General features: G+C 36.5%; 2 protein-coding genes and 8 non-coding genes across 11 annotated transcripts; 7 read left to right on the plus strand and 3 right to left on the minus strand.

Moving 5' to 3' along the window:
* Positions 1–359: 359 nt before the first annotated feature.
* Positions 360–431, plus strand: TRNAE-UUC (transfer RNA glutamic acid (anticodon UUC)). The gene has a single exon. It is a non-coding gene; the product is annotated as a tRNA-Glu (tRNA).
* Positions 432–520: 89 nt separating this feature from the next.
* On the plus strand, positions 521–592 carry TRNAE-UUC (transfer RNA glutamic acid (anticodon UUC)). The gene has a single exon. It is a non-coding gene; the product is annotated as a tRNA-Glu (tRNA).
* Positions 593–715: 123 nt separating this feature from the next.
* On the plus strand, positions 716–787 carry TRNAE-UUC (transfer RNA glutamic acid (anticodon UUC)). The gene has a single exon. It is a non-coding gene; the product is annotated as a tRNA-Glu (tRNA).
* A 229-nt stretch (positions 788–1,016) lies between these two features.
* On the plus strand, positions 1,017–1,088 carry TRNAE-UUC (transfer RNA glutamic acid (anticodon UUC)). Its single transcript has one exon. It is a non-coding gene; the product is annotated as a tRNA-Glu (tRNA).
* A 250-nt stretch (positions 1,089–1,338) lies between these two features.
* On the plus strand, positions 1,339–1,410 carry TRNAE-UUC (transfer RNA glutamic acid (anticodon UUC)). The gene has a single exon. It is a non-coding gene; the product is annotated as a tRNA-Glu (tRNA).
* Positions 1,411–1,546: 136 nt separating this feature from the next.
* On the plus strand, positions 1,547–1,618 carry TRNAE-UUC (transfer RNA glutamic acid (anticodon UUC)). The gene has a single exon. It is a non-coding gene; the product is annotated as a tRNA-Glu (tRNA).
* An 809-nt stretch (positions 1,619–2,427) lies between these two features.
* On the plus strand, positions 2,428–4,813 carry LOC111795666 (subtilisin-like protease SBT4.3). The gene has a single exon (XM_023678210.2). It carries the CDS (start codon positions 2,540–2,542, stop codon positions 4,766–4,768), a length of 2,229 nt encoding a protein of 742 aa, XP_023533978.2. The 5' UTR covers positions 2,428–2,539; the 3' UTR covers positions 4,769–4,813.
* Positions 4,814–5,588: 775 nt separating this feature from the next.
* Positions 5,589–5,661, minus strand: TRNAR-ACG (transfer RNA arginine (anticodon ACG)). The gene has a single exon. It is a non-coding gene; the product is annotated as a tRNA-Arg (tRNA).
* Positions 5,662–5,746: 85 nt separating this feature from the next.
* Positions 5,747–5,819, minus strand: TRNAR-ACG (transfer RNA arginine (anticodon ACG)). Its single transcript has one exon. It is a non-coding gene; the product is annotated as a tRNA-Arg (tRNA).
* Positions 5,820–6,341: 522 nt separating this feature from the next.
* LOC111794362 (protein CHROMATIN REMODELING 5) lies at positions 6,342–25,500 on the minus strand. 2 transcript variants are annotated; one of them, XM_023676325.2, is made up of 31 exons: positions 25,058–25,500; positions 23,522–24,255; positions 23,206–23,273; positions 22,184–22,624; positions 21,394–21,618; positions 21,177–21,260; positions 20,970–21,029; positions 20,782–20,885; positions 20,485–20,536; positions 17,553–17,616; positions 16,650–16,743; positions 16,322–16,409; positions 16,101–16,235; positions 15,673–15,861; positions 15,522–15,589; positions 14,390–14,483; positions 14,181–14,305; positions 13,958–14,021; positions 13,590–13,802; positions 12,142–12,384; positions 11,958–12,068; positions 11,700–11,786; positions 11,327–11,509; positions 11,013–11,093; positions 10,616–10,849; positions 9,259–9,414; positions 8,971–9,148; positions 8,706–8,887; positions 7,695–8,042; positions 7,519–7,612; positions 6,342–7,360 (listed from the first exon to the last, which is right to left on the minus strand). In XM_023676325.2, exons 2-31 carry the CDS (start codon positions 24,249–24,251, stop codon positions 6,879–6,881), a joined length of 5,277 nt encoding a protein of 1,758 aa, XP_023532093.2. In that variant the 5' UTR covers positions 24,252–24,255; positions 25,058–25,500; the 3' UTR covers positions 6,342–6,878. The 2 variants fall into 2 exon arrangements, with proteins under 2 accessions (XP_023532093.2, XP_023532095.2); XM_023676327.2 differs by having other exon boundaries at positions 23,522–24,309.
* Between the last annotated feature and the right edge of the window lie 740 nt (positions 25,501–26,240).

Below are 26,240 nucleotides of genomic sequence, written 5' to 3' on the forward strand. Positions count from 1 at the left end.
TGAAAGCCCAAATAGCCTTGGACCGATGAAAGCCATTTTTAATTATAACCACAATTCCATTGTCGTCCAGCGGTTAGGATATTTGGCTTTCACCCAGGAGACACGGGTTTGATTCCCGGCAACGGAACTTTTTTATTTCAGTATTATATTGGGCCGGCCGAGGAAAGCCCAAATAGCCTTGGACCGATGAAAGCCATTTTTAATTATAACAACAATTTCGTTGTCGTCCAGCGGTTAGGATATCTCCGGGTTCGATTCCCGGCAACGGAACTTTTTTATTTCAGTATTATATTGGGCCGGCCGATGAAAGCCCAAATAGCCTTGGACCGATGAAAGCCATTTTTAATTATAACTACAATTTCGTTGTTGTCCAGCGGTTAGGATATCTGGCTTTCACCCAGGAGACCCGGGTTCGATTCCCGGCAACGAAACTTTTTTATTTCAGTATTATATTGGGCCGGCCGATGAAAGCCCAAATAGCCTTGGACCGATGAAAGCCATTTTTAATTATAACCACAATTCCGTTGTCGTCCAGCGGTTAGGTTATCTGGCTTTCACCCAGGAGACCCGGGTTCGATTCCCGGCAACGGAACTTTTTCGGCCGATGAAAGCCCAAATAGCCTTGGACCGATGAAAGCCATTTTTAATTATAGCCACAATTCCGTTGTCGTCCAGCGGTTAGGATATCTGAGCCATTTTTAATTATAACCACAATTCCGTTGTCGTCCAGCGGTTAGGATATCTGGCTTTCACCCAGGAGACCCGGGTTCGATTCCCGGCAACGGAACTTTTCCGGCCGATGAAAGCCCAAATAGCCTTGGACCGATGAAAGCCATTTTTAATTATAACCACAATTCCATTGTCGTCCAGCGGTTAGGATATTTAGCTTTCACCTAAGAGACCCGAGTTTGATTCTCGGCAACTGAACTTTTTTATTTCAGTATTATATTGGGCCGGCCGAGGAAAGCCCAAATAGCCTTGGACCGATGAAAGCCATTTTTAATTATAACTACAATTTCGTTGTCGTCCAGCGGTTAGGATATCTGGCTTTCACCCAGGAGACCCGGGTTCGATTCCTGGCAACGAAACTTTTTTATTTCAGTATTATATTGGGCCGGCCGATGAAAGCCCAAATAGCCTTGGACTGATGAAAGCCATTTTTAATTATAACCACAATTCCATTGTCGTCCAGCAGTTAGGATATTTGGCTTTCACCCAGGAGACTTGGGTTCGATTCCCAGCAACGGAACTTTTTTATTTCAGTATTATATTGGGCCGGTCGATGAAAGCCCAAATAGCCTTGGACCGATGAAAGCCATTTTTAATTATAATCACAATTCCGTTGTCGTCCAGCGGTTAGGATATCTGGCTTTCACCCAGGAGACTCGGGTTCGATTCCCGGCAACGGAACTTTTCCGGCTGATGAAAGCCATTTTTAATTATAACCACAATTCCGTTGTCGTCCAGCGGTTAGGATATCTGAGCCACAATTCCGTTGTCGTCCAGCGGTTAGGATATCTGAGCCATTTTTAATTATAACCACAATTCCGTTGTCGTCCAGCGGTTAGGATATCTGGCTTTCACCCAGGAGACCCGGGTTCGATTCTCGGCAACGGAACTTTTTTATTTCAGTATTATATTGGGCCGGCCGATGAAAGCCCAAATAGCCTTGGACCGATGAAAGCCATTTTTAATTATAACCACAATTCCATTGTCGTCCACCGGTTAGGATATTTGGCTTTCACCCAGGAGACCTGGGTTCGATTCCCGGCAACGGAACTTTTTTATTTCAGTATTATATTGGGCCGGCCGATGAAAGCCCAAATAGCCTTGGACCGATGAAAGCCATTTTTAATTATAACCACAATTCCGTTGTCGTCCAGCGGTTAGGATATCTGAGCCATTTTTAATTATAACCACAATTCCGTTGTCGTCCAGCGGTTAGGATATCTGAGCCATTTTTAATTATAACCACAATTCCGTTGTCGTCCAGCGGTTAGGATATCTGAGCCATTTTTAATTATAACCACAATTCCGTTGTCGTCCAGCGGTTAGGATATCTGGCTTTCACCCAGGAGACCCGGGTTCCAACGGAACTTTTTTATTTCAGTATTATTGAAGCCCAGTCTTAACTGGGCCGATGAAAGCCCAATTTCTTAATATTAATTATTAAGAATTACGATTTAACTGGGCCGATGAAAGCCCAAATAGCACTTGGACCGATGAAAGCCCAATTGCTTAATATTAATTATTAAGAATAATGACGTAAGCATATGGATGAATCAGGACAGGTTAATGGTTAACAGAGGTGGTAATGAAGTCAAAAGAAAACCTGCGTGGAATATGAGTAATTATGTACAAAAATTCTTTAATTTATAAACTTGAAAACAAAAATTCATTATTTTTTCAATGTCCGCTTAACAAATCCTTTCTGGAACGATAATCTCCCTACCATTCATGGCAGCGCCACTCTGTTTCCCTCGCATTCATCCCTTCCTTCGTTTTAAATTCAATCATCTCTGCACCGAAGCTCTTAAAAATGGCGCCCGACAATTTTCCCATATTGTTTTCCTTCATCGCCGCCCTTTTAGCCGCCATTTTCACCTCTGCAAATGGGTCGGAAAGAAAAGCTCATATTGTTTACATGGGCGCAATCCAAAACAGAGCAATGGCGGAATCGACCCACCATTTGAATCTTCTTCGTTCGGTGATTGGATCCTCTTCCGTAATGGAAGGTTCTTACATTCGTAGCTATGGAAGAAGCTTTAATGGATTTGTTGCGAAACTCACCGGAGGTGAAGCAGAGCAACTCGCCGCCATGGACGGCGTGGTTTCTGTTTTCGAAAGTAAGGTATTCAAAACCCAGACGACAAGATCATGGGATTATTTGGGATTCCCTGCAAAACCCACAAGAAATCTCGCCGGTGAAACTGACGTTATAATTGGGTCAATCGACACGGGGATTTGGCCGGAATTGGAAAGCTTCAACGACGAGGGAATAGGTCCACCGCCGGCGCGGTGGAGAGGTACATGTGCTGGAGGAGGGAATTTCACGTGCAACAATAAAGTGATCGGAGCTCGTTTTTACACCTCCATGTCCGCCAGAGACAACGTCGGCCATGGCTCTCACACCGCCTCTACAGCTGCCGGAAAATCAGGGAAAACGACTGGTTTTTATGGACTTGCCGGCGGAGTTGCCAGGGGAGCAGTTCCTTCTTCGAGACTAGCGGTTTATAAAGCTTGCAATCCGGATTGCTTAGAAGAGAATATTCTGGCGGCGTTTGATGACGCCATCGCCGACGGCGTGGATCTTATCACGATTTCAATTGTCGGAGCCGGTGGGTTTAATTTTGAACAGGACTCGATGGCAATTGGGTCTTACCACTCGATGGCTAAAGGAATCCTAACCGTCCAATCCGCCGGAAATTATGGGCCGGAGGACGGAACAGTGGGAAGTGTAGTTCCGTGGGTGTTCACCGTCGCCGCCACCAACACAGACAGAACCATCGTAGACAAGGTTGTTCTCGGCGACGGAAACACCGTGAATGGGTATTCCGTCAACACCTTCGCTCCAAACCAAAACGTTCCATTAATTTACGCAACAAACGCTTCCAGAAACTGTTCATCAAAAAATGCAGAAATTTGCAGAGATGGTTGCTTGGATCCATTGTTGGTGAAAGGGAAGATCGTTCAATGCAAGGCCTTCGACGGCGCTTCCAGAGCTTTCAACGCCGGAGCCGCCGGAGCAATTGTTCTTAACGACAAGGCCGCCAATGTTTCCTTCGTTCTTCCCTTCCCTGCAATCGCTTTGAAAATGGCGGATTATAAAAGTGTTGCAAATTACGCAATCTCTGCAACAAATCCCAATGTCACGATCTTTAGAAGCGTCGCTACTAAAGATCCTTACGCGCCGACGATCGCCGATTTCTCTAGCCGCGGCCCCAACATGTGGATGCTGGAGATCTTGAAGCCCGACATCGCCGCCCCCGGCGTCGAAATCCTCGCCTCGTTTTCTCCGATCGCGGCTCCTTCCGGCAATGTCGGAGACACAAGATCTGTCGAATTTTCGATTCTGTCCGGCACTTCCATGTCTTGTCCCCATGTCGCCGGTGTCGCCGCTTATGTAAAGAGTTTCCATCCAAATTGGTCGCCGGCAGCGATCAAATCAGCCATCATGACGACGGCTAAACAAATCGTTCGTACGGATGGAATTTTAATTCGTGAATTTCTTTACGGGTCGGGTTTAATCGATCCAAATCGAGCAATCGAACCCGGACTTGTTTATGAAATTTTTGAAAAAGATCACTTGAATGTGCTGTGTGCAAAGGGGTATGATTCGAAGACGATGAAAGCATTTGTGGGAAACGATAGTGTTTGTTCGAAAACTTCTACGAAATATCTTGCTCGAGATTTGAATTACCCTGCAATGGTGGCTCATGTTCTACCGATGAAACCGTTTGTAGTTAAGTTTCAAAGAACTTTAACTAATGTTGGGGTTGCGAACTCAACTTATAGATCGAAGATTTCGTCGTTTTCTGGAGTTAATGTTTTGAAGTCACTGGAAAAACTTAATGTAAGTGTTAAGCCTCAGGAACTGTGGTTTAGAAATTTGAATGAGAAGAAGAGTTTTGTTGTGACGGTGGCTGGAGGGGCAATTCCAACTGAGATTGTTCTTTCTTCGGCATTAATTTGGAGTGATCTGGACCATGAAGTTAGGAGTCCGATTGTTGTGATGGTCAAACCACCACTCTCTAATATCTCAAACTAATGTTGTGGGATTCAAAATAAAAATGGTAAGTAAATTTTATTTTGAGCGTTTTGGATTAATTCTCTTAATTATGGATTTAATTTTGTTTCAAAAGGTCATATAAAGCATGGATAGTTGAAAGATTTGATATTATTCCATTAGAGGTAAAACTACCAAGAATTAAATAGAAATAAAATTTAAAATTAACGACAAAATTTTATTGTTATTTTAATCCTAAAAAAAACCATAAATATTTTTAATACTAATCTCTATTATGGACACTTTTATTTAATTGTATGAATAGATTTGTTATTTTTTTTTAGTATGCGACCGTCGTGCAAATAAAATTTAAAATTAACGACAAAATTTTATTGTTATTTTAATCCTAAAAAAAACCATAAATATTTTTAATACTAATCTCTATTATGGACACTTTTATTTAATTGTATGAATAGATTTGTTATTTTTTTTTTTAGTATGCGACCGTCGTGCAAAGAAAAAAAACCAAAAAATTTTAAAATTTCTTAAAAATTTAAACTTTTATACATTGAATGCTATCAAAACTCTAATACCATTTATGTCACCACTTGTGAAAATTAGATATTGTATAACTTATCATCGACTACAAATTTTAATTTCATTCGCACTTTATTGCAATAAGTGTTGCAATTATTATTATTATTATTATTATTTTCATATATGTGAATAATAAGCTTATTTATTCTTAATAATATGTCAGTCATATATGTGAATAATAAGCTTATTTATTCTTAATAATATGTCAGTCAGCCCAATTAAATAGTAGTTATAACTAAAAAGAAGTAAATATACATTTTGAAAACGACTCCACTGGGGATCGAACCCAGAATCTCTGGTTTCGTAGACCAGCGCCTTATCCATTGGGCCATGGAGTCGTTTTTGAAGTTTGTTTCACTTATAAAGTATATTATTTAATTTTTGAAAAACGACCAAAATGAAGAAATAAATATATTACACAAGCGACTCCACTGGGGATCGAACCCAGAATCTCTGGTTTCGTAGACCAGCGCCTTATCCATTGGGCCATGGAGTCACTTTTGGAATTTGGTTAGCTTGTATGTAATATTTTTGTTATCTTCTGTATTTAAACGAAAAAAAAAAAAACGCTTTCTTAGTTTCTACATACAGTTCTCAAAAAACAAGTTTGAAGACTAAAGATGGGATGAAAGAGGTGAACTATTCTATTATAAAATCCCTATAATTTTTTACATTCTCAGTCAAATTGATTAATTTGCGAAAACATAGGAATTTAATTAATAGAATTATAAATGATTTAAATTGATACAATTATTAGTTTAGATTTTTTTAGATTTTTTTAGTGATATAACCCTAATGGAAGTGTAAGGCAACACATAGATTCTGAAGTCTTTTTCCAAGTTCCCCACATCACAGAAATCATTTGAAGCTGTAAAAACCATGAATTTGCATGCATTTAATAAGTCATCTCATTTGCCTGCTTACCATTTACCGAGTGGTAAAACTTGTTGGATGTGCCAATGTTTCTAAATAAGAGTTTTAACAGCAAAGGACCCCAATGCTTACTTGGGGGTACATCTGAAGAATCATTGAACTACATTTCTTATGGACAAAATGAGGAAACAATTTGCACTATTGTACCCAAAAAGAAAAAATAATAAAAATTTTCTGAAATAACTGATAATGTACAATTTTGGGTGAACATAGTATGTATCGGAACTACCCTCGTAAACTTGTGTGCCAAACGAGTAAGTAGATCCCTTTCGTCCGAATTTTTTGCTATACACGAAGAAATTACTCAAACTCAACTCGTAAAGATGCCTCTACTAGCCTTGAATATGATGCACAACCTTTTCAACTTTCCTTGGCAATCAATGGGGTATGGATCAAAAAATCCCATTTTTTATGTTTTTTTTCGCAGATCGACTTTCTAGGGTCAGCCACATACATAACACAGAGGTGTGCAGCTATTTATTCCCATGGTGGAAAAAGAACCATCGAATTATATACCGGCTGCAGTGGTGAATGAGTCCCGGATCCAGGTCGAAGCTGAAAGCCTTCTCTCAAATCAGCCACCCTCCCACACTGCAAAAGAGGCTTGCTTGCTCCTCCCATCTCAACCTTGTCTCACCGGAAAACTACTTTGATGGATCTTGTATGGCCGCTCGTTACCAAACCTCCTGTTTTCAGTTGGTGCTGCCCCAAGAATCCCCAATGAATTTGGGTCGGGTATCCGACCGCCATTACTCGCAGGTCTATCGGGTGGACAGGGAACTTGGTATTGAGTATCGGCATCCCCTCTTCTTCGTCGTTTCCATGCTTCAGATTTCCCTGTTTCGAGCCCCTTCTGAACTGGTTCAGATATTTGGAAGGAAGTGTTATTTTTGTTACCTCTTACCCTCTGAAACTGCCGCGGCAAGGCTCCAAAATGAGTGGAGTCCCCATCCCTGCCCACAAGAGCAGATCCAGTGCCATTGATGTAGGATGGACCAACTCCCACTTCTTTTTCCTGCTTGAGTTTTGAATAAATTTGATGAAGTCTCTCCCCAGATAAATTCGAAAAGGTGGAGACATAATTCCACAATCGCATTGTCATCCCTGCAATTAATATCAACTGGTTAGATATAATTGCTTCAGAAAAAGCACGAAAATTTTTCAGTCTCCAATATCTTTCCCGCTGAAAGAGAATAAAATCATTAGTTCAAACTGAACACTAAGGATTGACATAATTATAATAATTATACTCGAGCACATACTATCTTGTTTATATGGTTCCTCCTCATGATCTAGAACAACTTGATCAATCCTTCGTCCAAGAAGCTGCAAGTAGTTTCGAATTTTCGAAAGCACCTGATCGCAAAGGAAAAATGAAAGTCAAAATATTATTCCATAAGACAGAAGAGTTCAGAATTCAGAACCAACATGACAGAACCTTTTCCTTTGGGAGTTTAGCACTAGTTGTCTGTAACCTATGAAGTCGTTCCAGAGTTTTAATTTCACCGGACATGACATCTTCACACCATTCCATCCATTTAACTTCCTTGAAATGCTCATATACTTCTTCGTTGTCAGACATTTCACCCTCCTCTTTCACGAGGTTCTCAACTCTCTGGGGTTTAGAAGCTCTGTCCCTCAATTTAGTGTTAACCTTAGGAGAACCTGGTTTCCCCTTTCTATCCAAGCCACGTGACGTCGAAACTCTTTGAATATTTTCCTTATCCTTCTTTGCAGTCTTGCGACCAGCTTTGGAATTCAGATTTTTACCGAGTGCAGCAAGTTCCTGGTGAAAAAAAAAATGATGAAAACATCATCTGTAAATCATGAAATGACTAGAGTAGAAATTGGATACAGATAAAAAAAATTAAAAAATATAAACGAGCACGCACAAAGAAAAAACACTCAAAACTACAGAGAAACTGAGCTTACGCCAGTAACTAAAGACACAAGCAAACCTGTAAATACGAATACAAAAAACAACTTAATTATCAATTCCTTTTTTAACCTTAATACGTGTAAGCTGCAACCCCATAGCATATAATCTCATATCATTATTTTTATCGTCATTGTAGACCTTTTGAGATAAGCTTTGGGCTGGTGTGCAAATCAAATAGTGTAATGCCCTGGGTTTTACTAATCATAAGACTCCACTGTGCTCATTTAATAGCATGTCCTAAGAAAATGTGAATTGCAAGGCTTGAAACAAACTTCTTAACAAAGCAAGACAGTGTTTTAAGAACTGAAATTGCAATCTCTAGGTAGGCCAAATAGTTGAGAAACTGGCAGGAACTACTAACTTCGCATGTTTATATACTAGCTTGGATATGCAAACTGATAAATTATAAAATAATCAACCGTATGGAAGGTAAACCAAGTTAAATTGGAAAATTCAGAATTGAAAGAATCCAATGTCACCATCAGAGATTGCACAACTGATATAACTTACCATCTCCAGAAGCGCATTAGCACGATCTCTCAAATTTGGAGCACGTGGCAGAAAGGTCTCATGATGTTGAAGTTCCACTGGAGCAATCTTTTTCATGAAACCAAGTTTTTCGTCCAACCTGATCTTTTCCCAATTACCAAAACCATGGTAGTGTATTCCCAAAAGTAATCTTGCATCATCGACTTAGAATAAAGAAATAGAAGTATTAGCAGAAAATAATATAAATGGAGGAAGGAGAGTGGAAGGAGGACAACTGAATACTTACTTTGGTTCCAACCACAACCTTTTGACCAATTTGAAGGTTTCAGGTGCATCAAGGCACGGAATTGTTTGATAGGATCTTCATAACGGCTAATTCGTTTTGCTAGAAGCTGAAGTTCTTCGACTCGGTTGAGAAGTTCATTAGCTTTCACTAGCACACCAAAGAAATCTAACATAGGTCCCTAGAGATTATTCAAACTTTTATCAACCAGCAAGACCATCAAGTTTTCCAAATTGAAATTCATCTTCAGCAATCAGAACAGAAATTCTGTTTTACATAATCTAAACAAACCTTGGGGTCTGTTGAACCTGATTCAACAGCGTCTCTACAACCATCAATTAAAGCATTGAACAGCTCAATTTGCGCTTCAGGCTTAGCTGCTCCAACTGCACCACCAACCTCACCAGCTATCAAGCTAATTTGACTCTCATTCCCAAATTTCATGACCTGATTTTAAGTTATAAAAGAAATCAAGTGGTGTAAACAAATATCAAACATGTCGAAGTTCATTAGAATGATATTCAAAAGAAAAGATGACAGCACTATTAGTTAGCGTACAATTAAGATTAGGCACACGTGAGCCATTTATCAACAAGAAATTTGAGGGGGTTGGAAGATGAAAATTTTCTCTCCAACATCAGTGGTACCACGCCAATATTCTTAATGCCTCCATAAATATTGGAAGAACCATAGAAACGTCTAAGAAAAATATAAAAAACTTGGAAGGAGGCTTGGTGGGTTTAACTTTCCAGGATTTTTATGATGTTCGTTCGTTTGTGTTCCCAAACAATCAAAACTTTTCTTAAGGCTTCTTAGTTCGCCTTAGTTCACATTTAAATATTGTTTGGTTCCCTTTTATGCTTCCAGCCCCTTTTCATAATTCCATAACATCTATGAATCTTTTATTCAGAAAAGCATATATACACATTGATATGCATCCTTCTCAAACACCTTTTTCTTCTCAAACACTAAATTCAGAATTATGGCCAAAAAGAAATTAGAGAACATCATCATTTTGAGTCAGCCCACCTCAAAATATTTCAGTCGTTCTCTCTCCAACACGTTCAGGGGTTTTCTTTGCAGGATATTTGCTTAAGTTGGAATACTTTTATTTTCTCTATGTAATTTTAGTTTTCTTTTTTCGCTCCTTTGTTCTTTCTCCATCACTTTCATTGGGTTATTCTTTGCAGGATATTTGCTTAAATTGGAATGCTTTCATTTTCTCTTTGTAATTTTAATTTCCTTTTTTCCACTCCTTTTGGACTTTGTATCTTCATTAGTCTCTCTTTGCATGTTCATTTTTTCAATGATTGTTTCTAGCTCATTAATCATTTATTGATGAACTCAGGAAAAAAAAAAAAAAAAAAACAAAAGAAATGAAGAAACTAAAACAGAAACTTGACTCCATGTCCAAAAAAACCCATTCTTTTCAAGGCACCGTGCTGCAGAAGTAATACAGTCAAAGGCATTTTTACAGACACGTGACATAAATTATCCAAAAAAGATTGAAGATATCATAAATCTCGTACCTTCATAAAGAATTATACCATGCACGTAAATTAAATGGCACAAGTGACAATCTGTGATTAGAAATAACACATGCTCAAATCACAAGAAAGAAAGGTAAAGATAAAACACAAAACCTTACCACACGAGAAAAACGCAATGCATCTCTTTTAGACAAATTCCCACAAGACCACCTTCTCACTTGAGCAGAAGCACCCTCAAGCATTGGTGCTGAAGAAGCGGAAATATCACCTTTACGGCGTTTCTGAACCCTCTCCACAGGCCCAGATCCTTTCTTTCTTTTACCACTATTCTCACGCTGAACAGGCTCAGCATAGCTCTTTGTATTCCTAGCAGCACGAGGGGCTAGAGCTTCCTAAAATAATAGAAAATATGGATGGATGGTTGGATGTCGCTAGTTGGAATGGGAATCAAAAAGAAAATATGCAATATGTTTTTAAATTATAGCTGGAAAAAAATTATAGAAGGGAAGGTCTTGAGGTTCAAAACTAAAAGTAACAATACAGTTAGGTTCATACTTCAGCCTGAGACACTGCTTCTGGTTTTATCCAGCGACTCCAGAAACTTCCATCATCTTCAGCACTACAGAAGTTAGCAACCTGTTCGTTCATAACCACCAACATCACACACCCCACCCCCCCAAAAAAAAAACGAAAACAAAAAAGGAAATGATCAGTCAAAAAGGTAAGTCAAACAGTCAGCACAAGCAGAGAATAATACCGCAGCCACATCTATGGTTTGCCATCTATACGCAAACATCACTATCATAATAATCACTAGAAATAAAGACGGAACAGTAAAATGCATCACCACCATAATATCATTATCTTGCCTTGAAAGCACCAAGCAATTCGTGCCCTTCCTCTCCTTCAGCTTCTTTCTCTTCAACCTTCTCCGCTCTTTCAAGAATCTCATCAATATCCATACTTTGCAGCCTTTTCTTACTATCTTCATCATTCTTGTCCTCCTTGAAAAGTTCCTCTGCCCCAAATCTTAAGATAGCTGATAGCTCATTCTACCAAGCATAAGATGCAGGTGTTAGAAAAAAATATCAAAAAGAGAGAATATAGATCTTAGAAAGCTAGGGGAGACATCCAGCAAAAATTGGAGTCATAATTTTCATCATCCAAATAATTCAGCCTTCCACAAAGTAATTCAAGTTTTTCAATAAAGCAATTACAGTGGTTGTGCAACACGGTTCTTACTTTATCAAAACCAATGCCTTTTTTGGCTTCTTTCTTCTCCAATCTCCCCTCCGCATTTAATTTTTGAATCACCAGATGGTCAAGAACCTATAAAGCAAAGAAAAACTGAGATCACATAGAAAACAAACCCTAAAATGAAATACAAGTTTCATCATCAGCTGTGCACGTAGACTGAATACATATCCAAGTGTCCGAATCATTTTTAACAAGTAAATTTAAAAATAAACTAAAAAATTAAAAAAATAGAACGAATAGTACCATCTTCTTCTTTGCTCGCTCCAAGATATCTTCCTCAACACTTCTGCTAGTCACAAATCTGTATATATTAACTACTTCCTGTTGTCCAATTCTATGGGCTCTACTCATCGCCTACAACAAAGAAGAGAATTAAAATGAAACCTCTCTAGAAAGATGATTAAAAAGCAGAGATTCTAAACTCTACCTGTAAGTCATTTTGTGGGTTCCAATCTGAATCAAATATGATAACTGTATCTGCCGTTGCAAGGTTTATACCTAAGCCGCCAGCCCGAGTTGAAAGAAGGAAGCAAAAATCATCACTACCAGGTGCATTGAAATGTTCCATAGCCTGCTGACGAAACTCAGCCTTAGTACTTCCATCAAGCCTCTGAAATTGGAATCCTCTATATGACATGTAGTCAGCAAGAATATCCAGCATTCTAACCATCTGCAACATACCATCACAATCACTATATTTATCTGCATGAAATCATAATCTCAATTGATTTGTACTTGTACATAGAATTGGGTACACCAAAACTGCAGTGAAGGACAAGTGAAGGAAAGTTATAAAAGAAAATTCAATAAAAAGATATTTTACAAGTTTCGAAGCCAGATGACAAGGGATTCTTTAGAAAACTTCACCGACCCATCGAAATCTTGCAAATCAAAAGTAAGATTATCACTATAGAAGTGGATATAAAAGAAAGAGATACTCGGGTACAGCTAGCAGAACCAGGCCAAGATAACCATTACTACTTATTTTCTACTACCTACAGAATTTTTTCGCTTCTCCTGAATTCAAATTATTACCAAGAAAGTGTTTCTTATGGACGTTCCCACCTTGTCAAATAATCATAGCATTCAATCATCATATTCATGGATAACCTTACTTCCATGAAGATATCATCTTCACGTTCACTTCAACACATGGTGAAGATTTTCACTTTGGATTTGTAATAACTTGAGCCATTATATATTCAAAGAACATCTTAATCAATATAGCAATACATGCAATCCGTCACCCAACCAACCTCATCAGGCTCTCCGTACAAGCTGGTGTTCTATGAGAAAAGAAGTAATGAGACTTGATCCCATCTCATTTCCACTTCCACCATTGTCGTCAAAATCCGGTTAAAAAAATCACTCTCTTTAAGGGAGTCCAAGGATCTCCCTACCTAACTAACATCAATGCCCCATAACATATGCTACAAGAGGCCATGATTTTCAAAAAGGAGAGGATGGTCCGGTCTAATGTTATAAGCATTTGTCCTTTTGGTGATTATTGTTGGAAATCAATAGAAGAATCTTCGATGATGTGAAAACTTATGAAAAAAGCAATGATTAGAATATCCAAAGTTTTGAAAATGGATACTAAACCTATAAGCAGTAGCATTCAATAAGAATGGCCAAGTACATAAAACCGAAAGAGTATCGGAGTGTAAACAGGTAGATTACGCAACAGAACACATTCACTAAATTTTCAGCTCCCATGACTTCAAACAGATATATCTCCAAGAGTAACAGCAAACTGATCACACTCTTATGAAGCAAGATTCATCAAAAGGTTGAATAAATCAAATCAAGGGCAATAATCGTTAATAATACTAGGTGGAAAAAAATTGACTAGCATTCAGAAACTTGTGACCTGACCTGTGAAAAAATTAGAACCCGATGCTTCGTTTCATGCAATCTCATTAATAACTTATCTAGTATGACTAGCTTCCCGCTGCTCCAGATTATTCGATCCAGCTTGCTGCTATCATTTGAGTCAAAGTCCCCACCATAACCATGATCTGCACTTTCGAACAGAAAGGGGTGATTGCAGCATTTTTTTAACTCCACCACAATATTCAAAAGTGAAACCTGAAAAAGTTATAATATTTTCAAGTAATCAACAATCCTGAAGTCCAAATAGAATAAATTTAATCATTAAAATTAATGTTAACAACAACAGATAGAAACTTGAATTTGATCGGTGCTGACAATAAACCCAGTAAGTAATTGAAATAGATAACTACCTGATTCCCACGAACTCCTTTGTTTAAGTCCTGAAAGTTGCGTTCTAAAATCCACTTGTAATATCTAAAAACAAAAAAGAAGTATCATGTATTGTCTGCAAATCTATTTCTACAATTGAAAATATTACTAGTTGTTGCAACCCCCCAATTAGCCTTTCTGTGATTTCATTACAATAATGAACAGATTTTCTGTTTCCTTTAAAAGTGTGAGTGAATTACTTACTGTTTCTGAAGCGGAGACATCTCAACCCTAAGAATACGCTCAATCTTTGGAGGCAAAGACTTCTCAACATCCTTTATAATACGACGAAGGATGTGAGGCTTCAGTTCCATGTGAAGACTAGCAAGCTACAAATAATCCAAATCACGAAGGATCATATGAGAGGCAACATCCTCAAAGTGAAATAAAGATATCCTAAAATAGAATATTACCTCAGTCTCATTGAACGAACTAAGGTTCTTGTAATTCTGAATGAAATCTTCCTTATTCTTGAACTTATCAGTATCAAGAAAGTGAAGTAGAGCCCTGTGAGGCAAAATGGACAAACAATCCTTCAATTGAACACGTACAGAAAAAACTGAGTTTACTACTAATGAGCATTCCAATGGAAAAATATAGCACTAGTAAATTTGTTCAGATTATATACACTGGAAGTTTGCAGTTACCAATTAAAATAAGGATAATGTAATCTTGCAGGAGACTATATGGAAAGTTAATAAACATAAATATATAATGTGAAACTGAATACCTAAAAGATCTAAATCATCAATCCAATACACACAAAAATATAATAATAGAGTTTATGAATGAGAAATAAGGAGAGAATACTTCATTTTAAGGTAGAATTAGAAATGATTTCTTTTTCGTGTGCATGGATCAACCCAAAAAATTGTTAATGAATTAAGATTTGTCTAGAAAATACTAATCTGATGGTCAAGTGTTATTCTCTACAAAACCACAACACCAACATTGGCAGAAATACATCTTTTAAATATGTGTTCTCCAAATACATTAGAAAGACTTTTGCAAGTTACAAACTTCACATTTTAAATATCATATGCAAAAGATGACAAAATATAAATCTCTAAGAAGCAAAACAAAATCAAAATCAAAATTAATAATTTTCTTACATGTGCTTCTGTCCCTATGCAAAACTTTTAAAAAGAATTAATAAGGGAAGGCCTAACACATGAATTTGAGTGTCAGTGTTGGATATAGACATTATAGTGAAACTAAAAGTATCAAAGTTTCATAATCACGTGCAGGGGAATACACAACACAAATGCCCACCGACCCCATGTGAGTGTGCACAAATTCACACAATAAATCATAGAAGGTTTGATATTCCATAAAAAGTTAAAAGGTCTGATATAACACAAGAAACCATAAAGGGGTACCATTACCAAACAAAGCAAACTTAAGGCCAAAAGACAGGAGAAAAAGATAAACTGAAAGATATCAAGGCAGCCTTCAAGGCATACATATGAAATTAAATAGAAAAAACAAACGGAAACACAAATATGGTGAATGTCCCATATTAGAAAGTAGAAAATTAAATAATACCATAGCTCTTCCACATTGTTCTGTAATGGAGTACCAGTAATGAGCAGTTTATTTTTTGTGCTAAATTCCTGAAAACCCAGGAAGGATCATCAGTAATAAATTAAACAAGTATGACACTAGAAAGTTGCAATAAGTCAAAATAAAAGTATACCGAAAGGGTTGTATACAACTGTGCCTCACTATTCTTTAATCTATGAGCTTCATCAACCATCAAATAATTCCACTTGATCTTTGAAAGAACGGCACGGTCCTTCAGAACTACTTCATATGTAGTCAACAATGCATTAAACTTTATAGGTCTGCCAGCTCTCTTATTTTCAAATTCATGCTGCTGACAAACCTGCAACCAAAAAAATGCATGCAAGAGTAGAAATTACCAAGAGAACGAACAGAACAAATAAAATTCTCAAGGGTTGATTAACTAAGGAAAATAAAATCTAAGCATAACCTTCCCATTGACTTGTTTTCAATTTTATAAAAAAAATCACTTCAATCCCAGTAAAATAACATATAGTGGAAACATTTTCATCAAGTAAACCTAACATTGCCGTCTGAATAAAGTCAGAAAAGACAACTTGCCTCTCTGCTTGCACGGGTTCCAACATAGACAATAACATTCATATCAGGCAGCCACTTCCTAAATTCTTTGGCCCAGTTTGACAAGGTGGACAGTGGTACAACGACAAGAAATGGTCCGTGAATTTGTTGAGCATTCTGTCAAATAAAAGAACATTAGTCCTCAAGATTAATCTATCAGAGATACTCATAATAAAGCTAAAGAGAGAGTTATTTAGCTCCACCTGTAGAAAGCCAAGCATGGAAACAGACTGAACAGTTTTCCCAAGACCCATTTCATCAGCTAAAATTACATTAGTATCATTTCTCCAACTACATCAATGAAAAGATAGACCAATCACATAAATATCGAAGAATTATAATCAAAGAAAATAAACGGGTCTGGAGTGTTTTCCATGACAAACAGTCTTCTTTCATAAAACCAAACACTCACCAACTTACTAACCACTTTTCGACCATTCTATTTGTGTATTTAACCAAGTTCAAACAATTTAAATAAAAAACAGATAATCAAAATTAACAGATCTAACGTGAAATTAAAGTGAACAATACCTATTAACAAGAAAATTCAAACCCTCAAGCTGATAATCTCGAAGCTTGCCTCCCCTCAGCCACTCGGGCTGTTCATCAAGTTTCCTTAAACTCACTAGAAATCAGAAGAGCTATAATGTTAAAGTATGTTAACTACACATACAGTATACAAGAAAGACAAGAATTAAAGGCCAACCAGAGATAAACCACCAGTACCATTTCAGATATACACAACTAGCATCTAACCAACTCTACAAATTACATAGCTTTATTCAAGTAATATCCTCATCCACTACATCACAAATATATCATGACTATAACCAAAGTTGTAATATACATTCTTGTTCTACCATACAGCGTTTGTCTGCTGCATAAGTTAAAAAACTATCTATACTTCACATCAGTAAAAGAAGGTGTTCAATCTGTTGAGTGTCTTAATCAGAGCATCAGCAACCCAGGTGATTGTTAAATACTATGTCCTTTCTACCATTCCAAATTTTAGGTTTCATAACAAAGTCAATAAATCGTCACTCAGTCAAAATAATAAATCCTCATTAGTCATTTTATCATTTATTATTTTCTCATTAACCAAATGGCAATCAAATGATAGAACAGAAAATGGATAATGCAATTTTAGGGCTCATCTGTAATTTTTGTTCTTTTTGTCCTCACATGGACCATGTTAAACGTAGCCACCACCTATACTTGTCTAAATGAAAAATGATTGTTCATATACCTTATAAAAATAACAAAAAGAAAACACACCAACGACCTGATTTCTAATCCTCCACAACTATGTCTTTGTAATTCCAAATACCAATAAAATCTAGTTTGTTACCTAAACTTATGCACATAATGTATATGTAATCCATTTGTCAAAAGTTGGTTATAAGTAAGGTTTTATGGCATCAAGTTTCCGCAGACCTTTGCTCTTTTTACGCTGAAGATCAACAGATTTCCCTTGTATGGACATTGCAGCTTCACGAGCCTGCTCAAATTATGAAACAGGAAAAAAATGTAACTGCCAGCTTCAATCATACAAACAAGATTGAAAAAATTAATCACAATGATTGAACAAACAAACCGGTAAAATGGTCACTACCTTCATTTTACCTTTTTCTCTTGAATGAAGAAACCAATAAAAGCATAAAATGAAAAAGTGAGGGCAATAGAAAGGAGCCAAAAAAAACTAACAAACTATACAATTACCAAAAGAAAAAGACAAAAAGAAACACGTGGGAGGAGGAGGCGGAGGGAGCTCCCTTTCAGAAGGATAAGAGATAAAGGGTACTCACAATAATGTTGCCCAGTTTAATAAAGTGATGGATAGATGGGTACTCGGGAAAACTTTGTCTAGTATTAGCGGTACAAGGAAAAGGACCAAATATTTGAAAACAATTTATCCTAAAGCCAAGGACAGCTGATTTGAATAAACACATCAACCCCAATCCCAAGATCCATGGCAATTGCTTAATGCTTAAAGAATGAGCAGCTCCCAAACAATAAAAAATGCAGAATCAAGTCATGATACTCTATTTTCCTTTTTTTTGTTTCCCATCATTTTATACATGGTATATTGCTTTGACAAATAATCTCAAAATAATTACATTTTAAAAAACTCGCAAAAATTGATAACAACGATTGGTTCTCGTTTTGTAAATTCGTGGTATCTAATCCTTCCAAGACATGGAGTACCACAGAAAGTTTTTTCTTTTATTAAAAAAAAAAAGTTTTTTGGTCTTTTTGAGTGTGTGCGTGAGAATTACCCAGAAACACTTTTCATCAAAATATTTATCATTTTATAATAATTGAAAGATAAAAGTACTTTAAAACCATTAGGAAATGGCATGCCTGTGTTTGCCTTTCCCTGTGGATTCCTACCTTCCCACAAGAATAGGGGGCTAACCGCTCACTGTTTCCTTCCCTTTTTTTTCTCTCTTTTCTTCATAATTTTTCGCTTTCAAGAATTATTTGCATTTATATATTTATCTATTATAAGCTTTCCCAAACCTTTCACTGGGGAAATCAAAGTAAGACTGTCTGCAATTATTAGAAAATTTCGCAATTCAATTTACAAATAATATAATTCTTGAAAGAAAAAAGAAATAAAGCAGAAATCCAATTTCTCAACAGAGATTCAAGTTGTAAATTTTTTCTGCTGACCAATCCAGTAAAGGTCCAAGAAAGTTCAGCAGGCCGAAATATTAAATTCAAAACTAAGTTTTCAATCTAAATTTCACAGAAGTGATAAGAAGAAAAAGATTATTATGAAATGTAAAATATTATAATGAAGAACACTAAGTGAAAATAGAACATCTAGACTTTAAACTCTGGAGTGTATCTTAATAAAACATTATTTCATAAATAGGTGTTTAGCCAAATTACATGAAACTGCTAGACATCATACAGTAATTCTCCACAATACCTCATTGCTTACAAATAGTTTGATCCGATTACCATCTTTTCATGTCAAAACAAGTTAGATATTTTAAAGTTATATTATTATAAGTCATCCCCCCATTTCACCACTTGAAACAAATTAGTCAGTGGGCTTCCATTTACTTCATTTTAGCCCTACATTTCTTAGTCCGTTACGTTAATAATATAACTAACTAATAATGTAAGCTGACCTAGCACCACACGGAAGCTAACATGACAATTTGATATTATGTGTACACAGTTGCACATATAGGATGAAGCTGAAGTGGCATCATGTCAGCTTCCACATGGTGCCATGTCAGCTTTTATGGAAGTAAATCCTGTGTTCACTAAAATGTAGGGACTGGAATAAATCAAATGGAAGTAGAAGACCAAAACATTGACGTAGTACAAGAACAACATTTACACGAGTTGACCATCATTGTATACTAAGAAACACTCCAACATGTCCTTGTTCTCTACGTTACAGCAAAGGACCACAACTATGACCAACAGGCTCGTGCCTTTCTTATAAAATAAATAATAATTAAAATTTGATAATAATCTCACAAGAGGTGAAAATAAGAGCCCCATGTAATTGGCTCACACATCAATTCATTAGGACACCCATTCCTTAGGTAAATTATGTGGGTGTAAAAGGTTTTTGATCTTCGGATGGGTCATGGAAAAGCTACTAGAGTGATTCTTTAAGTTTGGTCAATGGCTCATAGGATTAGCACTAGTGACATCGGTTCTAAGTTTTGCTTCTGTGCATCTCTTTTTCTTGGTCAAGCATTTTTCTAAAGGGACGCTGATGCCAACTGAAATTTCCCTTGTACATTACGATTTCTAGTTTCATATTTGGTGTACATGCAAAAAATTACAGTTTATATGCATCGACGTAACACCTTGTTTGATTGCCGAGACTCATAAGAAAGTCCTTTTCTTTAATGTCCCTTGTTGGTAGAAGTTTTATGTAATGTCGGAATCTAGCTGTGTATTGGAACACCTGGACTAGGGACAGAGAAATTTTTAGGATTAAACCACCTTGGGCTGGCCTAGTGGTTAATAAAGGACACGTAAATAATGAAGACTTGGAGGGAATGAGTTCAAGCCATGATGTTCATCCATCTAAGATTTTATATCCTACTAATTTTCTTGGCAACCAATTGTAGCCGTGCACATAGTTGTCTATTCCCGATGAGAATACATGAGATGCACATTATAGTATTTGGTGAAATTCTTATTGGAGGAAGGACCATCAGTTCTACCATTCTTAATGAAACTATTTTGATTTCTATTAGAAATAATGATCTCATGAAATCAAGAACCTACAACATTAGACATCAATAAATGAGTACCGTAGAAGTGATGTAAAAATAACATTTTTTTAAAGTCAACAATAGTTGGAGAAAGCAAAATGCAAATAGCCAAATACCTTGTACTCGTCAATAGCATCTTGCGCAAATGAAATATCTACATCCTTCTCCCTAAGACAAATTTTACAAACAATAGTAAGTATTCAAAGACTTCCAACGAGTAGATGTGGAATTAATACATGGGGGAAAAGGGCATCAAACTTCATCGAATTAGGATATGATATCGTATAGCATTTATTACCTAACTATAAGGCCAATAAAAATTTCTTGATCTCACTCATAAATTATAAAAGGGAAAAAAAACTCTTAATAACAACACATTCAGAAATTCATTTTAAAGAGTTGATTCTGGTTACCAAGTTGCTTCAGCATAAGACAATCCTTGCCACTTGACCAAATACTCTGGTACTACATCACCTGAAGCATCTTTGCTGATACGGTCAGAAATTATTCTCTCCACCTACAAGTCCACATTTAAATACGATTACAAAAACTTTTAAGCAAAAGACTAAAAACAATAATGGATAAAGTTCAACAAAGTAACCTGACTATTTTGCTTGATGAGATCCAAATCCATTTCCTTACTGACATCATAGACCTCAATCTGTAGACATAACCAGCCAATAATGAATGAGATAGCTTATCAGAAGTTGTAGTCTATTGACAAAGCACTTTGAAAATATTCAGTGTACACTTGCAATAATGACAACTTGCACTAATCAATTTTATTACAATATCAAGAAAAAATTACCTCCTCACGGGAGACACTCGTCCTGTACCTTATTTCCTCCATGACCTTTTTAGTATAGTTTAAAACCTTCTTAAAACCACTAAGCTGCAAGAAATATGTGTTTAATGGCAGAGAAAAGAATAAGAAGTTAGCTAAAGACTCATCGCAATTATACAAGAGAACATTATTTTGATGAGACGATACAAAACCCAAGAAAAAAAATCATTCAGAAGCATACATGTTGTAGTTCAGAGAACGGTTTCCATTGACAGTGTAAATGCGACTGGCCTTTCCATTTTATTAAAAATTCCACCTCATTCCAATCCAGTTCAGAATCAAATGAATGACTAAACAGGACAGGCTCGATTGATCTGTTATTTCTTAGAGCATCTTCAGCCGTGCCCTTTGGCTGGTGCCAGAGAACTTTTTCTATTGCATCACCATCTTCCTCTTCAACTTCCTCCTAAAAAGCACATAGGACAAAGACATTGAAAGAGTAAATTAGCAATCAAAACTAATACAGAAAATAGTGAAGAAATCTGTTTCTCTTATTGATGTTCAAATAAGATAATACGTGAGACGAGAGCCTTCAAATAAATAGGCACCAAACAACCTATACAGCCAGTTCAAAAAACACAACTGGTTGAACCAGTAACCAACCAACCCAGTCCCCACAAAACCAGACCGTGGTAACAAAAGATAATAAAGGGGTATCAACAAATGAACTACAACTAAATGGGACTGCGGGTAACAATATGAATACATACAAACACAAAGAATCGATAAATTAACATCAACAATAACAAGGCACATACAAGCAGTACAGTTCATTGCAATCCAGTGAAGGGGAACCTCAAAATAGTACAATACGTCAATACTTGTTATATTTTCTGAAGAAATATAAAATTTATATTTAAAAAAAAACAAGTTTTGTCCAGAACTATATACATGGTAAACAAAACATTATTTTAGAAGCCAAAAGAATATATCAGCCAGCCTCGATATAATTTGAAAAAGTACAAGCACACCTTTTGGGACTTGTTCTTTTTGCCCTCATCAAATTCTTCACTTTCTTCACTTTCAACATATGAAACTTTTCGAACTGACCTACTAGAAGTTCTGACCTCCCTGCTTCGCCCTGAGACAACTGTTGTCGCAGAATAACGACCACTATTCTTGCGAAGGCGAATGTTAGTTTTCCCTGAACTTTTAAAACCCTCAACACTATCACTGGCAGAATCCTCAGTTGAAGATTCATCCTCTTCGTACGAGGATTTTCCTTTTCTTTGTCGAATAGATAATTGGTACGACTTGCGTTCACTGGTAGATTTTACATTGCGTCCTCCTTTACCGCGTTGCTTTCCCCTACCTTTCTTTCCATAATTGGGTCTGTCATCATCAGAAATCTCCAAATCATCATCACTCCCATCATCTTCCTCATAATCTTCACCACCATCCCAGTCTTTATCCTGCTATCAATAGAACACTAGAATTAGAGAGCATTGTACAAGAACCCCCATATATGAACAGCATAACGAAAAAAATATATAGGTGAAGAATAAAGTTATATTTCTATAGATATATATACACACACTGTATATAAGACCAGTAAGGTAAAGATGGTCATGGGAATGAAGGAAAAAAACACAAGAAATGAAATTCATTCAAGAAGCACCAATGATGGGGGAGAGGCAATGGAATACTGATAAATAAATAGAAAAGATGGTAGGAATCAGACTAGATATTGGTTATATAGGAGAAGTTCTAAATAGAAAATTGCTGCCGGCAGAATGTGGAAGGGAGAATCTTTCAGATATTAGCTTGAATTTTTTCATTTTACTTTATTCTTTGATGTGCCTGTGCCTCGTACTTCGTACATTTTTTTCAACATAATGCAAACAAAATTAATAAAAGAGAAGGTGAAAGAAAAGAAAGAGGGAAATGGAAAATGTGATTTGATGAAAGTGAAGGAAAGTTTTATTTACCGCATCATGAAATCCAGCAGATGAAAATTATTGAACAAATATATAAATGTATGAAAAAACCTAACCTTTTTCATTGAAGGACCACTTGAGACGCCATAATCAGGTTCAAAGTCCACATCATCAGGGTCATCTTCTGCAAACACCCACAGATATAAAATTTAGCCAATGTGGTAGTGAACCATATCGGATGAAGTCAAATACTGATACATTGTAGAGTTGGAACAAAGATCACCAAATGCCAACCAATTAAAATAAAAGAAGCATGGTAAACAGTTTAAACATTAAAATAAAAAAAGATCAATAAAATAAACGGCAAACAGAAAGACAGTAATATTAATCCACAGCCAACTTGAAGGAAAATAATACTACAGAGAAAGATACCATCTTCATCATCCTCTTCATAATCAGCATCATCGTTATGTTCTCCATCATCTCCGTCATCTTCATCTTCATTATTCCCAACTCTAGAATTTCCTCGCATGTAATTGTTGTTGGCATTAACAGACTGCAACTGTGACCTATTTGACTTCACTGAGTGATTAAACCCTCCGTATGGCATGGAATCGCTCTGCTCATCTACATCCTGCTCGTAATATTCATCCGACAACATCCCACCTTCTGCAGGGACATCATTATACCTTCTTTGACCTTTAACCTCTTTTGGTTGGCCGCCATCTTCAAATTCTGACCCGCCATCCTTTTCATTGGATATATTATCTTCTGATCCTTCTCCAGTTTTAACGTCAGACTCACTCTTAGACTCCTGCGCAGAATCAGAACCTCCATGAATCATAGGTTGACAGTCCTTCCAAAATGTTGAACCCCACCTTCTACCCACTGCCGTTCTTCTTCCAGAATTTTGAAAGTTTGACACTCTCATAGCAATACCATCATCTGCAGCTGACTCATTTTGAAACCTACTGGAATCATCTACCTGACCTCCATTATGATAAGTTGCGCCTATGTTGATATTAAAGTCTTTTTCTGTACTCATGTCTTCCTCATCATTTCCCGCAGAGGAGTGGGTTCTATCGCTAACTTGTCCTTGGCCTTTATCTTCCAAGACACCATGAGAAACTGGTTCGTTTGAATGATTCCTAAAAAAGGCCATTCTTCTACATGGAATAAAACACCCCAACTTAGTGATGGTGAAAAAGAAGATTTGTAACCTGAAATAAGAAAACGGTTAACAAGAAGGGAAGAACAGGAACGCCTACGCTTTGCCATAGAAAAGGACAGGTTTTAAAAGTCATAAAAATATGGCGCGTATCAGGAAGACAAAGGGAGCATGAACCTCCAAAAGAAAAAAAACTTCATTGCAGTTTCCAAGTTCAAACTCTCAAAACACATTGGATGACTTATTAACTTACTTCATACATTGAACACATTGTTTCTTTTGTGTGCTGTAGAAAACAGTTACAGGTGAACTACAGCAATTATCTCAAACAAAGGGTGAACTCAGCAAATGTAAGGAATTGAACAGCACGGTTTAGTAAGAATCAGCTCATATTCGTAGTTACTTATTTTATGCAAAATCCAAGCCGAAGTTTCATGCGATGCCCAAGTGAGTGTTCAAACAAGCCCGAGACTAAGCATTCATTCATCGATCAGACAGAAAAAAAATTCATCGAATTTCAAACGCGAGTATATCAGGAGAGGAGATAAATTCAAAAGAACGCGGAAAACAAATGCTAAAAACATATTGCAAACGGCAATCTTCAGATCAACAAGCTAATTCCGGAAATCAAATATTTTGAAGGCTAAAACCTCTCGAAACCTCCAAAAAGAAACCCTAACATTCAAAGAACTCCCAATTCACAATCAGAAACCTAAAAAAACGTTTCGCAAATAAGACGGAATGAAAGATCGAGAGTCAGAGTAAAAAAAGATGATCGAAAACAAAAGCAAGTCTCGCACCTTCAGAAGGCAAGCAGAACAGAAAATGAAGTTTGACTAATCAAAAGGGAAATAACGCGCGGGGTAACAGTTATCCTATTCCTATGGACAGCGCCAATTGTGAGTCGCCGGAAGTGAATCGGCAGCAAGAAGAACAATTAGGAATAAAATCGGTTCCGGTTATCGGGTGTGGGAGGGAAAAATCGAGGAAATTCAAAAGGTCGTCGACGACAACGGCGGCGGCGGCGGCAGCTAAGATGCGCCAGTTGGCGAAGTTAACAGCAGATTTAGGAGGAAGAAGACGATGAGGAAGAGTGAAATTCTATTCCGTTTAACCTTCCTCTCGTTTTTCCTTTTTTCCTTTTTTTTTTCTTTTTGTTCTTTTTTTTTTTTCTTTTCTTTTTCCTCTTTTGTGGTTGATTTAAGGAGAATTGTTTCCAGAGAGTTATGTGTTTGTGAAAAATGGTGGAATTCGGAATTCGGAGATAATTGAGGGTTATATCATGGCATGGCCTTCAGGGTTATTTATTTATTTCTTTTCTTTTCTTTAATTCTTTTTTTTTTTTTTTTATCTTTTTATTTATTTAATTTTTTTCTTTTTTGTGTTTAATTGATGGCTCTCGATTTCCCCCTATCTCGTAATTATTTTAGACAAATAATCAATAATTTCCTTTTAAAAAATTCATCAGATGTTTATTTGCTTCTTTATTTATTTATTTATTTATAATTATGAATTTAAAATTAATTTTTTTTAAATATAAAAATTGAAATAAAAGATCTACTTTTTAGATTTTTTTTTTTTACCCAACAAACATATAAAAAGATAATTATGATGGATTTGTTCGGTGTTTCAATTTACGCGTGTGGTAAAATCGAACTGTGCAGTAACTAATATTATAATAATATTTTTTAAAGACTAAAAAAACTATTTCCTATAATTACGAATATTCGGGGGTTCGCAATTTAGCAGTAATACAGATTCTATACCAATTTTGTTCCGAAGCAGAAGGGGAACATTAAAAAAAAAATTCATTAATTAAAATTATAATAATAATAAAAAAGAAATTGGGCCGCCAAATGCAAACATAGTTGAACGACCCATCGGCTAATGGGCTAATGGGCTAATGGGCTAATGGGCCAATGGGCTAATGGGCCATATATTCTGTTTTGAAACCCAACTTTATTAAGATAGGTATCTAAGATT

This window comes from Cucurbita pepo, chromosome 5 (assembly GCF_057944985.1).
Source record: "Cucurbita pepo subsp. pepo isolate OVF chromosome 5, ASM5794498v1, whole genome shotgun sequence".
NCBI classification, from domain to species: Eukaryota; Viridiplantae; Streptophyta; class Magnoliopsida; order Cucurbitales; family Cucurbitaceae; genus Cucurbita; species Cucurbita pepo.